General features: G+C 30.5%; 1 protein-coding gene across 2 annotated transcripts in view; it reads right to left on the minus strand.

The window, feature by feature from the left end:
* Positions 1–13,808, minus strand: part of LOC129920238 (uncharacterized) — a 222,849-nt gene that overhangs the window by 52,785 nt on the left and 156,256 nt on the right. For both annotated transcript variants that reach the window (XM_056001497.1, XM_056001496.1), the window contains 4 exons: positions 11,732–11,837; positions 3,297–3,566; positions 622–912; positions 58–192 (listed from right to left, as the gene is read on the minus strand). In XM_056001497.1, the coding sequence (XP_055857472.1) occupies positions 58–192; positions 622–912; positions 3,297–3,566; positions 11,732–11,837 (802 nt within the window). The remainder of the gene's footprint in view (positions 1–57; positions 193–621; positions 913–3,296; positions 3,567–11,731; positions 11,838–13,808) is intronic.

A 13,808-nucleotide genomic window follows, 5' to 3' on the forward strand; every position in this document is an offset into this window, starting at 1 on the left:
TTGCCATTTTCTGTTGAAAAATTATTTATAAAAAAATATTTTTGAGTTTGTACTTACATTTTGCAGCATATCAAGTAAAAATCCAGCTTCCCCAAGTAAAAAGTCATTATGTCTACTGATGACATATTGCAGACAAGACTTTAAAATTGCTGAAACATTTGTCTTCTGATATCCCGATGTGAGAGCTTGAAACTGTAAAAAAAAAGAAAATCACAATTTCATTAAAAGGTTTTTCAATTATCCTTAAACAATAAAAAACACTATAAATAAATTAAACCTGACAACCCTACAATCCCCTAAAATTAATCTAAACCCGTTTTTATCAAATTCCAATTACGACCAAGTTACGCGCATGCAAAATACACACAACCACTTCAATGCTAAAACTAAATTTTCAAATTTCATCCAAGCCCAATGATACCTATAATAAAACCCAAAAACTGCAAAAACTTTCAAAACTACATTATCTATAGCACTATTTCAAAATTTCAACCTAAACCATAAATGCACTGTTAATAGCAGGATAATTAATCCAGCAGCAAAAGCTTTCTGCCAAAAAACCACACAAACACATATATGCATTTAAAAAGGACTTATACATATAAAGGTTGTATATTTTACCTGATTGTAAGTTTTCAGCAATTGATCAGCAACACACTGTGAGAAATCTGGCTGTAGCCATGTGGTATTGCCTACATCCCGCTTCTCACACACACGCCTCGAATAGCCTTGATATTTTTTGGGACAATCAGCGACGATAGCTGCTCCTGGTGCTGTTGTTGGCCATTGGACGCCATTGTTCATCTCTGCATGGCATAATTCAACCATATTTCTATCGATTACCGTTACATAGACACTCTTCGATACTGGCGAAACACTATTTGACACCACACACGAGTATTCAGCTGATTTCTGTTCAAAAGCACAAAAAGCAGGTAGAAAGAGAGAGAGATAAATTTTAATGTAGGTACAAGAGGTGTATAATATATTTGTTTGTATGAAGTAGAGAAATGGATAAAATTTAATCAACATTTATTGGTGGATAATATCTACGAAAATTTACTAACATGCGTTGCAGGCTTATGATTATACCGAGTAGGCATGTGAACGTAGACCGTCGATATATTTTGCATGCAAGAGACACAACTTCAGTGGACATGTGATCTTCGCATTACTTAACCACTTAGTCCCCATCAGTGGTTTTCATTAAAGTTTACGCGTAAAATTTTCACATAAAACCGCTGTTTGCCGAGATTATACAAAATAAATTCTCCCCCTACACTGAGAGAAAAATGTAAGAAATTTTCGAAATACATAATACCTTTTAGGAGTAAAAAAGGGTAAAACAAAATAAATTTTACCCTATTTCATTTCTTTCCATTGAAAAAATTGGGAAAAATTTCAAAAGTTTAATTTTTTATTCAATATTATTCGTAGGTACCAATTTACTCTGCGACTTTAAACGTCAATATCCGAGTGTTATGAAAAATTTTTCACTCTATTCTACTTCTATTTCTTCTTCTAAATTCTACTTCTTCTTCTAAATTCTACTTCTTCCAAATTCTACTTCTTCTTCCAAATTCTACTTCTTATAAATTCTACTTCTTCTTCTAAATTCTACTTCTTCTTCTAAATTCTACTTCTTCTTCTAAATTCTACTTCTTCTTCTAAATTCTACTTCTTCTTCTAAATTCTACTTCTTCTTCTAAATTCTACTTCTTCTTCTAAATTCTACTTCTTCTTCTAAATTCTACTTCTTCTTCTAAATTCTACTTCTTCTTCTAAATTCTACTTCTTCTTCTAAATTCTACTTCTTCTTCTAAATTCTACTTCTTCTTCTAAATTCTACTTCTTCTTCTAAATTCTACTTCTTCTTCTAAATTCTACTTCTTCTTCTAAATTCTACTTCTTCTTCTAAATTCTACTTCTTCTTCTAAATTCTACTTCTTCTTCTAAATTCTACTTCTTCTTCTAAATTCTACTTCTTCTTCTAAATTCTACTTCTTCTTCTAAATTCTACTTCTACTTCTACTTCTACTTCTACTTCTACTTCTACTTCTACTTCTACTTCTACTTCTACTTCTACTTCTACTTCTACTTCTACTTCTACTTCTACTTCTACTTCTACTTCTACTTCTACTTCTACTTCTACTTCTACTTCTACTTCTACTTCTACTTCTACTTCTACTTCTACTTCTACTTCTACTTCTACTTCTACTTCTACTTCTACTTCTACTTCTACTTCTACTTCTACTTCTACTTCTACTTCTACTTCTACTTCTACTTCTACTTCTACTTCTACTTCTACTTCTACTTCTACTTCTACTTCTACTTCTACTTCTACTTCTACTTCTACTCTACTCTACTCTACTCTACTCTACTCTACTCTACTCTACTCTACTCTACTCTACTCTACTCTACTCTACTCTACTCTACTCTACTCTACTCTACTCTACTCTACTCTACTCTACTCTACTCTACTCTACTCTACTCTACTCTACTCTACTCTACTCTACTCTACTCTACTCTACTCTACTCTACTCTACTCTACTCTACTCTACTCTACTCTACTCTACTCTACTCTACTCTACTCTACTCTACTCTACTCTACTCTCATGCATGTTTTATACAAGGAGTTACTTCCCTTAAGAAGCTTTAACGAAGAAAAGAACTTCAATCCACCCTGAAGCAACATGTACAAATGTTTCATTAATATTCATTTATTGATAATTAAATTCTATTCGTACTTGAATCTACTTTGCAAAATAAATTCTAAGAAAAAATTCCTTATAGAAGCTTTATACCAAGAATATCCTCGACAAATGTTACAAAAAATCCATACTTTACGACTTTTTTGTGCACATTTTTCATTCGGTTAACTTATGTATTTTTTTTTTCCATCAGTGTAGATGTATCTAAATTCTAATCTACTGGCTTTGAAGTAAAACGTGTGCTAGGTACCCGCAATTTGCAAACAATGAATCACATCGCGTTGACTGTTTCCATTAGTGTGTGCCAGGATCGACCATAGGAAACATGGACTTTGCCAGACTTTTATCCTTTTATTGAAGCTCAAGGCTCCTCGAACACAAAACTCCCACACACATAAACAAACTTAATACACAAACAAAAAAAAAACAGGCCAACGAACGAACGAACATTCAAAAGTCAAACACCAAGCACTTAATTAATCGCTACCGAGATAAATTTTCTACTATGTCACTCGGTGGTGGCGACAGCGGTATAATGGGTAACGGTAAAAGGTAACGGCAACAGTATAGTACAGCGAGACTTACCTGGATGTTATTGATTTTCAAAATGCTTCCGTCCGGATATAAATCTTCCCACATCACCGTTTGCGGATCCGACTGAAAGAGTACACCATTACGCGTCCAGCTGTATCCTAATTGTCCATAACGTTTGATATCGTTACCGGGCGAGAGACACCGGACACGCAAAGAATCCCCACGATGTAGAGTCACGCTAGCCGGATCGACCCTTAAACGGGGTGGTGTTTGAATGTGCACATGAATTGAACGGCACTGTTCAACGCTCCAATCTACCACCTACAAAAATCAAAGAGAGAAAAAGAGAAGAGGGAAGAGAAAAAAAAAAATAGAGAGAGAGAATAAAAAAAAAAAATTGTAGCAAATGTAGGATGAAAATTCATAACTCATAAGGGTTTGCTGGCTGGCTACGTTGGATGGTTAGTTGGATAGATGGGTTCGGTATAAGGTTGTGTCGTTAGTTGTGGTGTGTGAGGAGGGGTTAGGTCGGTCTATCTAGATACAAAAGGTGTTACGTACGAGGACTAAGAGCACACGATATACATTTATATAGAAGAGAACATTTGACTAAAAAGCACTCAGCGAACGTGTGACACCAATGGGAATCAAGATGCTGTATAGCTTCTGTTGATTCTACAAATTGGGTTAATTTTCTTTGCACACCAGTTTATTGTGCACTCGATATAGAGGGACCATAAAGAGAGAGATGAAAAGGGCAGCGCAGTGTATAGAGCATTTACCATAGCGTTTGTTCGTTCGTCAGCAATATAAATGGGATGCAAACTCGATTTTGAAATATATGTAGGTATGGATTGAAATTATTAAAAATAATAAATGGTTCGCTGGGTTTTGATCTAAGGTTGTGCTGTGCTGTGTGCGTGGTAAATGAGGACAAGTTGGTAATCAACATGGACCAACTAACGAGAAAGGTTCGTTGTTAGTTGATGTTGGAACAAAGGGTCCATTAACACAGTCAGCTATTTTTCCTTTAACCTTGAATATCAGAAATAGAAAATGACCCGACATTGGGCGCCATTGTGTGAATGTGAATGATATGTTTAGTTGTGATACAGGTGCTATGGGCTGGAGATATGAACAAAGTGGATTACTAAATGACTTGGGTTTAGAAACTATTTGCGACTTCCTCTTTCAACTTAGAGATCTGGGAAAATGTTTACAATCATCAATCAACAGCGGCGAACGGATGATCGCTATTACAATTGAATCCATCATAGTCAATGTCACAAAGATCAAAATAGCGACAATAGTTTACGAAGGTAGGCGTTCTTCGTAACTGACAAAATCAAGGTTACGAAACCGAAATTACATGAAAACCAAAAATCCAGACCAAATTCAGAACTAAAAAAATATAGACAATCCATAATACCAAAATCCTAGGGCTGAAAAAATTTAATTTCAAAATTTAAAGAATTGAAATTACAAAAAAAAAAAAAAAAAACAGGAAGCATTAACCCGAAACCCAAATTTCAGAAAATTCAAAATCCCAAAAAAATTAAAAGTTAATGTCTTAAAGTTTTCAAGTTTTTTCAGATTTTGTAAAAATTACACAAACCTGAAATCGTTTAAAAAAATTAAAATTCCGAAAACTTAAAATCCCTTTATTTCAACATTTGAACTTAAAATCCAGAAAATATGGAAAACCTTCTCACAATTCATAATTTTGTGAAAAAAAGAAAAATCTGAGAAAAGAAACCGTAATAGAAACTGTAGAAGATTACAAATGTAGTGAACCAACATCCCTCAAACCCCAAATCCAATATCAAAATCCCAAAAAACTAAAAATTTTTTTTAACTGGAATCCGAGAAACAAATATATTCCAAACCAGAGATCAGAAATAAATCTCAACCTTTTAAAAGGTAATAACTCTTATTTATCGCCATTTTCAATAAAAATTTTTTTCGAAGAATCCCCGAATCTTTGAACTTTCCTGGAATCTAAGCCGCTTGAGAGCAATTTTTGGGAGTGATGCCAAATGATAGCTTGTGTCATGGGCCTACGCTTTGCGAATTGTCAGATTTAAAAAAAAATCATCTTCCATGTTAAACCGCCACATCATGCCTATTTTTTCAGAATCGGACTTAACTTTTGTTGTACCTTTAAGTTCTTCCGGTTTGAGAACGCGTGCACCTACAGGGATGGGAGTTGTACCCAAATGTAGGTTAGAGTCCCCGCTACCTTTTGGCGCTGAACGCTTTGACCTAGATATTAGAACATCGGTTTCCTGAAATATTCGAAATTGCATTGGTTATGCTTGTCGTCCCAGGGACTCAAATCACAGTAGAAAACACATTTTCGTAACACATTTACCAAAAAAAAGAGATATTATCTTGGGTCTAAAGAACTTTGAGAGTCTATTTAGTTCATACATTATTAAATACATATACTTAGAAAAATCATCCTTTTCATATTTATTTTTGCAATATAGAGACATTCTTGACAAATTCGACATTTTCCTTTGAATTGACCACTTTTGATTTATTTTCAGCGAAAACGGTTAAATGTTGACCTTTTCCATTTATTTTTTTTGTAAAAAGTCTCAACCATTGAGAGATATTTAAAAAAAAAATAAAATAAATCTCAACCGATAACCTTTATTTTTGATTTTTAAAAATAAATCTCAAACCTTATCCGAAACTATTTAAAGTAATGTGGTAACTCTCAAAGAGAAACCGATTGAAAATAAAGGTTGACTGTTATTTCTGGTCTCTGTTCCAAACTCAAATAATAAAAAAAAAAATAAATAAAAAAAATAAATACAAAATTAGATTACCAAATCAGAAGAATATAGATTACACGAAATTCAAAACCACAGAAAAATAAATTTCATTTAAACTAAAATCCAAAAAACTCGAAATAAAAAAAAAAAAAAATACCTTGAAAATCTAGAATATCGGAAAACCTAGTAAATCAATAAATTCATATTCTGAAATACCAAAACAAATTGATCGCGCAACTGATATTTACTGGAAAGTAAAATCCAGTATAACGTTAATTTAAAACTAAAATCCCTAAATCATAAAATCGAAAAATTCATTAAAATCCAGAATCCCAAAAACTCAATAGCAGAATAATAAAAAAAAAACTCAAAATCAAGCGAACGAAAAGTAAAAAAAAAACCAAAATCCTACAAATTTTGAAAACCTCAAAGACCCGAAAACAAAAAATCGATAACCCTCAATCTAGAATAATAAAAAAATGAAATTCAGAAAACTCAAAACCTAACAAATCGAAAATCCGTTACAATCAAAAGCTACGAAAAAGAAAAATTACAATCCCATTAACCTTTAAAACTCAAAAAACCCTCTTTTTTTCGAATTTGGTTTATACTTCTTCATGTCGCTAGAACTTTTTTCAGTCTCTATTTTATAGAGAACCACATATGAAATTGATGTAGAATTTTCCGAGGAATTCGAATATTGTATTCACAATTCCAAAAAAATGTATTTTCATTCTTATAAAGAAACTTTTTTGCGACCACTTTTTATTTTTGTCCTGCCAAATTCGCACCCGTGTGTTAATGAATAATGCAGGATAAAAATGGTATTACAAAAGAGTTTTTACTCAATGAAAAAATCTATTGTTTTTTTTCTCCGAATTGAGCACCACAATCTAGCTTTTGAAAGGTTTACTGCTGGCTATTATTTGTCATTGAAAATTTCACTAAAATAATGTGAGAATCAATATTGTTTGATGGTCTTTTTGATCGACCACAAAATAAAATTTTTCTGTAGAAATTCAATCATTAGTAAATTGCAATGTCAGAATTTTGACCAAAATACCTTCACAGAGCATTTTTTCCCCAAAAAATCATAACCAGTTTCCTTTGCTTAGAAAATTTCATCCGAATGTCAAAAAATTCAAGAGAAACAATTGATTTTCGAATCTCATCAGTCACAATTTTTTATGAGATGACCCTCATTAAAAAGGGAAAATCAAGAACTGATCAACACAATGTTTCCAGTTTCGAAGAAAGTGACAAAACTGTTTAAGTCTTTTCAAAATGCATTCTATGAAGTCTTGCTTGATCTTTCTCATTCTGTATTTCAAAATTCATTTTTTCATTACTAAACTATCGATAACACTGGTCGGCAACGGATATAGAGCAAGAACCAAACACTACTTTTCGAGAGGAATTTTGTGTGCTGAGTCCGAATCTGAAGTCAAAATTTCACTGGCACGTCACGTTTTTGAAATAATTGAATATTAATAGGTCAAAAACGCGTTTTTTTGGGTACATTTGACATCGAATTACATCACCGTTAATTTTTTTTTTTTGTAAAATTACTTATGCAATCTCAAAACGCCATATTAACACGTCCTAAAGGTATTTATATTTTTTCAAAACTATTTTTTTTTCTCAAAGATATTGAAAAAAGAAATTTATGATAGGTATCTGAAAATCTTGATTATTTTTTTTCAAAGTAATGAATGGTTTTTTGAATCAAATTCCATTTTGCGTCTTCTGATTTGGACTTATAAAGAGCAACATATTACGGAAAATATATATTTTTGACTAAACATTAAAAAAAACTCAATTAAAAATTAGTTTTTGAAGCTTTATAGCGAAAATAGTGATGAGTATAGCTCAAAAACTAGACGTGATAGAAAAAATCTGTAAACAGTTTTGAATTCAGCACACTAAAGTCAATCAAAATCACCTTATAAAGTTCTTGCTCCCGACTTTTTTTTAATTTTTTGCCGACCAGTGTAATTTCTTTGATTTACGATTGCCCTAAATCTCGGTCTCTATTCAATACTTTCGAATTCAATAAACTCTTCTACAAGAAATTTGATAAATAATTTTTCATTCAAAAAGAATCAAGTTAAGATGAAAACATTTACTTTTCAATTTAAACACCCTCTCATGTTGCAATAATTACATTTCCAATTTGTGGCAACTTATCGCTGTTGTTATGTTGTAGAGAGTATAATATCCATCGATAAACCTGAAGGTAACCCAAGTGCATCGTATAGTATTTAAGTAAAGGAATAGTATGGTTCAATTTACTATATACACACACAAATAATATGAATTGGTTTCTGGGAGTGTTAATCCTGCTGTGAAATGCAAGACCTTCATATTTACATAAATATACAACACGACGATGAGAAGTTGTGTTGTATAACCTCAATTATTGAAAGTTATCGAAACCATAAGGAAAACACATCAGACCAATTACATCAACAGCGCAACAACCAACAACACAACACACTGACTAAATCGATAATATTACAAATCTTGAATTTTGGTTTATTATTAGAGAATGATTATATTCGTTGTATATAACAATTGGATTGAATAATTCTCTTCTATATTATTTCGGAATAAATTAAATTGAGTTTGTTTCTTGTGTTGAAAAGAAAAACCAATCAGAGTTGTCAGTCAGCTCAATATTTATAAGATTTGAGTTTCATTTAATGTAAAATCGAATTTCTGAAAGAGATATACAAATTTTCCAATTGATGTGGTTTTTTTTTTTAAATTTTTGTCTTTGATTGAATCGTTTGAAATGAATTTAATCTGGAATTTATTTGAAGGTTAACCAAGAGAAATTTGTAATGAATGAATAACTTGAATGTGTGAATAAAAACAAATTATTCCAATAAAAAATAGAAGCATTTTCTTTGAAATTATGTTTGAAAAATGGTTGAGAGAAATAATAATTGAAGCTTGTGCATCATTTTGAGAACGTGACTTAAAGAAATTAACTTTCTCTGTTAAACCCAAGCAATCGGAGCTCTTACTTAATTGCTTATTATATCAGATAGTATTTAGAAAATTTGATGTGATCGAAAGAAACGCTGCAGGGCTCACGAAGAAATTTATTTGGCTCTTGATTCGATTTTTGTATTGTTAATAAATGTAAATATTGTAAAAAAAATGAAAAGCAAACATATTAATTATTAGGGTGGTTCAAAAAAATTTTTCTTTTTTTCATTTTTCGAAAAATTTAGATTTTAATGAAACAAAAAAATTTCTAAATCGTGTTTTTTTGAGAAAATGAGTTTAAATTGATTTTTTTCGTATTAGGGTGGCTCTAAAAAATGTTATATTCTACAGTTGCTTGTGGAATTCCAAAAAAATCAAAGTGGATATTGTTTTAAAAAAAATTATCGAAGAAAAAAAAATTTCCATTAGGGTGGTTTAAATTTTTTTTTTTTTTAAATCAATTAAAAAAAAATTAATTTTCACTGCAGAGAAGTTTATAAAACATGGTTTTTGAAATATAAAATGTAATACATATTGGGGTAGGTATTTTCGAATAAGGGGGCTCAGAAAAATGGTTACCCTTGGAATTCAAACAAATTCAATTTAATTATTTTGACATGAATTTAATATTACTATAGCAAAAACGCACTTAAACAAACAATCTGTATAGGTAGGTACTAAAACTCATTTTCTTTTTCAAACGCAAAAAAAAAACTCTCTTGAACACCCTAATTAAAAATATTTTTTCCATCGATAATTTGTTTCAAATTTGAACCACTCGTTGTTTTTATTATTTTTTTTAGAAGAAAGAATGTACCTATTTTTTTTTTAGCCACCCTAATGTAACACGGTTTACAAATTTTTCGTGTTATAAAAAACAATATTTTCGGAACTGAAAAGTAAATATTTTTTTGCTTATTAAACAAAAACTCATTCTGTGGTAATTTTTTTTCTGACGCTTATGAAAACACCCGAATTTTTAAAATAAAATTGTTGAAGATCGTTAAAGCAGTTTTTTTTTTTTTTAAATAAATTTTTTATATATAGGGGAGAGGTGTGCGGACAGTGAGACACCATTTTTTTAAATTGGTATATCTTAGAATGTTTTCAAGATAGCTTAACGAAACTTTGAAGTGAGTTTAAGACATATTTTATCTTAATGTCGCAAAAAAAACTTATAGTTAAAGAATGAATGAGGGCATCACATTGGACTAAAATGTAGAAAAAGTCAAAACGTCTCACTGTTTGAAAGGGGTGCGATCAGTGAGACATTCTTAGGTGAAAACAAAAATTAACGAAAACGTCAAATAATTAGGTAATTGACAAGTATATACCTAATTAATTTATGTTACTTAAACCCATTTATTCAAAAAAAAAAAAATAACAAAAAGCCAAAAAAAAAAACGAAAGAAAAAACAATTCGAAATCATTTTGAAGTCATGCTAAAATAATAGATTTTTTAAAAATCTATATGTCTCACTGTTTGCTTTTTAATAATGTCTCACTGTTTACTTTTTGTCATTTTTCTGAAAAATATAAAATTACAAAAAACGAGAAGGAATTCTAATTCAATGATATTTTTTTATGAAAGAACATATAAATATAATACATATGTAAAAAAAGTTCTGTCCACTAACCAGATTTTTTTGTGTAACACTCCAAAAACTACTTTCACCTGTTTTTGTGTGATATTTTACGGCGTGGGAAAATGGACAGCTTTAATTTATTCGGGACAAAATTAAAAGACGCAGACGGGGAAATAAACGTTTTGACCCAAACTAGCGTTACTGTGCTTATTTTCAGAAAAGGGAAAAATGGATTGTCTCACTGTTTGCACCGTCTCACTGTTCGCACCCTTCCCCTAAAAATTTTCTTACATTAAAAAAAAAAAAAAAGTTGGTATGCCATTTTGAAGAATTATTTAAATTACACATAAAAACGAAAATTCAAAATTTTCCAGCAACCCGTTTTTAAAAAATTGATTTTTCAAAAAAAAAAAAAAAAAATCTGAAATATTTTGTATGTGTATGTATGTGTAATACCTCACACAAAATTTTGAATCATAATCGTAAGAGCCATTTTTGAAAAAAAAATTAACTTTTCTATTTCCGTTATGACAGGAAGGTACCGTTAGTTTTGGTCCTAAAAAAAAATTTAAATTTTTCCTCTAGTGAATCACCCAAAACTATATTACTACCAAGTTTGAAGAAAATCGCTCCCGCAGTTTAGGCCGTAGCTCGAGGTACACACAGATTAACAGACAGAAATGATTGCCGGACCCACTTTTTTGTGTGTGCATGTGTTATCAGAGATTTTTAACATTTTCAGTTTCTGGGATTTTCGAGATTTTAAATTTAAAAAATTTAAAATAAAAAAATTTAAGTTTCGTCGTTGAGAGTTTTTAAGGTTGGTTTTCTGCTTTTTTAATTCTGAATTATTAAAATTCTTGAGATTTCCTTTCACCGATTTTCATGATTTTGAGATTTTGAAACTTCGCGTTCCATTATTCGATTTTTCTTGGTTTTCAGAATTTCCCCGAATTTATGATTTTTTTTTTTTTTAGGTTTAGCGAAAACTAGTATTTTTTGAGATTTCTTTTAAAAGGGTTTAAGAACTTGGAGGCTAGGAATTCAGTGATGTAAGGATTTTTGTTTTAAAGGATTCTGGGTTTTAGACATTTTGAGTTTTTTTTTTTTTTTAAATTTTACTTACCTTGCAAGTGTAAACACCTTCGTCCAATAGATTAGCTTTTGTAATTCCAAGAATTGCTGTATAAAAATGTTCATTTTCAGGTGGAAGAACTGTTGTCCAAATTTCTCTAAAAAAAATAAAAAAAAAAAAAATCGAAATTCAATTAGCGCATAACAATAAAATAAGATTTATTTTAGATCAAATCTATCAATAAACCGAACTTGACAACTTTACAGACACAAGTTGCTTCTTTCATCGATTTTTTGTAAACTTTTTAACTGTATTTTAGTTCTATTTGGGTCTTTTTCTGAAGTTTTATGATAAGTTAACGTGTTTTTCTGAACACCTACAAATCTCTTCACCAGGTTAAACCTCGTTATCAAAACTATTCAAAAACAGGTAGGTTTTATCAAATATAAATTTTGAAAACGAAACAACCATTAAGAGTGTATACACATTATGTATGTAGATTAGGGTGGGTCAAAAAAATCGAAAATTTTTTTTTTGATTTGGTACTCCGAAAAATCGATTGCTAGACCCCTCTAGAATATACACACCAAATATGAGCTCTTTATATTAATGGGAAGGTCCTCCGCTTTGCAATTTTCCATTTTTACATCAAGCTTCTACTAAAAAAAAATAATTTTTTTATTAATTGACTTTTTAGCAAATTTCTTTTCAGATTCTTGTAGGAAATTGAACGCTCTACAAAAAAGGCCTTATACACTTTTTTCGTTTATCTAACAGTTGAATAGATATTTGAGGTCCAAAAATCAAAAAAATCTTTAAAAATTCGTTTTTTGTTCTTAATTTTGTAACAAATTGAAAAATTATAAAAATCAAACGCGCAAGACATATTCTTGTTGGAAATTGATTGCTCCACAAAAAAGGTCTTAATAACTTTTTTCATTAATCTAACCATTCTAAAGATATTCGAGGTCAAAGTTAAAAAAAAATATAAAAACATTTTATATTTTTAAAAAACTTCCAGTTCACTGAAACTTCATTATTTTCAAATTAGCAAGATATATTCTTGTAGGGGCTTAAACGTTCTACAAGAAATTCCTTGGAATCAAATTGATTGCTTTAACGGTTTAGAAGATATTCGTATCCAAACCAATGCCCACTGATTTCAATAGTTTTCTTATGACCCGTATGGATTGCGATTTGGATACGAATATCTTCTAAACGGTTAAAGCAATCAATTTGATGCCAAGGAATTGTTTGTAGAACGTTTAAACCCCTACAAGAATCCGTGTTGCTAAATTGAAAATAATGAATTTTCAGTGAACTGGAAAATTTTTAAAAATATAAAATGTTTTCATAATTTTTTTTAACTTTGACCTCGAATATCTTTAGAATGGTTAGATTAATGAAAAAGTTATTAAGACCTTTTTTGTGGAGCAATCAATTTCCAACAAGAATACGTCTTGCGCGTTTGATTTTTATAATTTTTCAATTTGTTACAAAATTAAGAACAAAAAACGAATTTTTAAAGATTTTTTTGATTTTTGGACCTCAAATATCTATTCAACGGTTAGATAAACGAAAAAAGTGTATAAGGCCTTTTTTGTAGAGCGTTCAATTTCCTACAAGAATCTGAAAAGAAATTTGCTAAAAAGTCAATTAATAAAAAAATTATTTTTTTTTAGTAGAAGCTTGATGTAAAAATGGAAAATTGCAAAGCGGAGGACCTTCCCATTAATATAAAGAGCTCATATTTGGTGTGTATATTCTAGAGGTGTCTAGCAATCGATTTTTCGGAGTACCAAATCAAAAAAAAAGAGTTTCGATTTTTTTGACCCACCCTAATGTAGATGTTATTGAACCAACTAAAATTAATTTGTGTTATCAAAAGCATAAAGACATTACGTTAAAATTGTATACACCTACACGTGCATTAAACCCGGATTCAAAAAGGCTATCAGCATCATCAGAATACCAAGCCTAGAGCAAAAAAACATACAGAAACTACTACACAAGTCGTATATTTTTTAACCTGAAAAAGGGAATGATATCCATCCCCGAATTAATAGACTACAAACTGTGTCGGTCCTACCTGTAGTGTGTTATTAGGCGACATTTCCTCTTTACACAA

Source organism: Episyrphus balteatus, chromosome 4 (genome assembly GCF_945859705.1).
Source record: "Episyrphus balteatus chromosome 4, idEpiBalt1.1, whole genome shotgun sequence".
In the NCBI taxonomy this organism is placed as follows: domain Eukaryota; kingdom Metazoa; phylum Arthropoda; class Insecta; order Diptera; family Syrphidae; genus Episyrphus; species Episyrphus balteatus.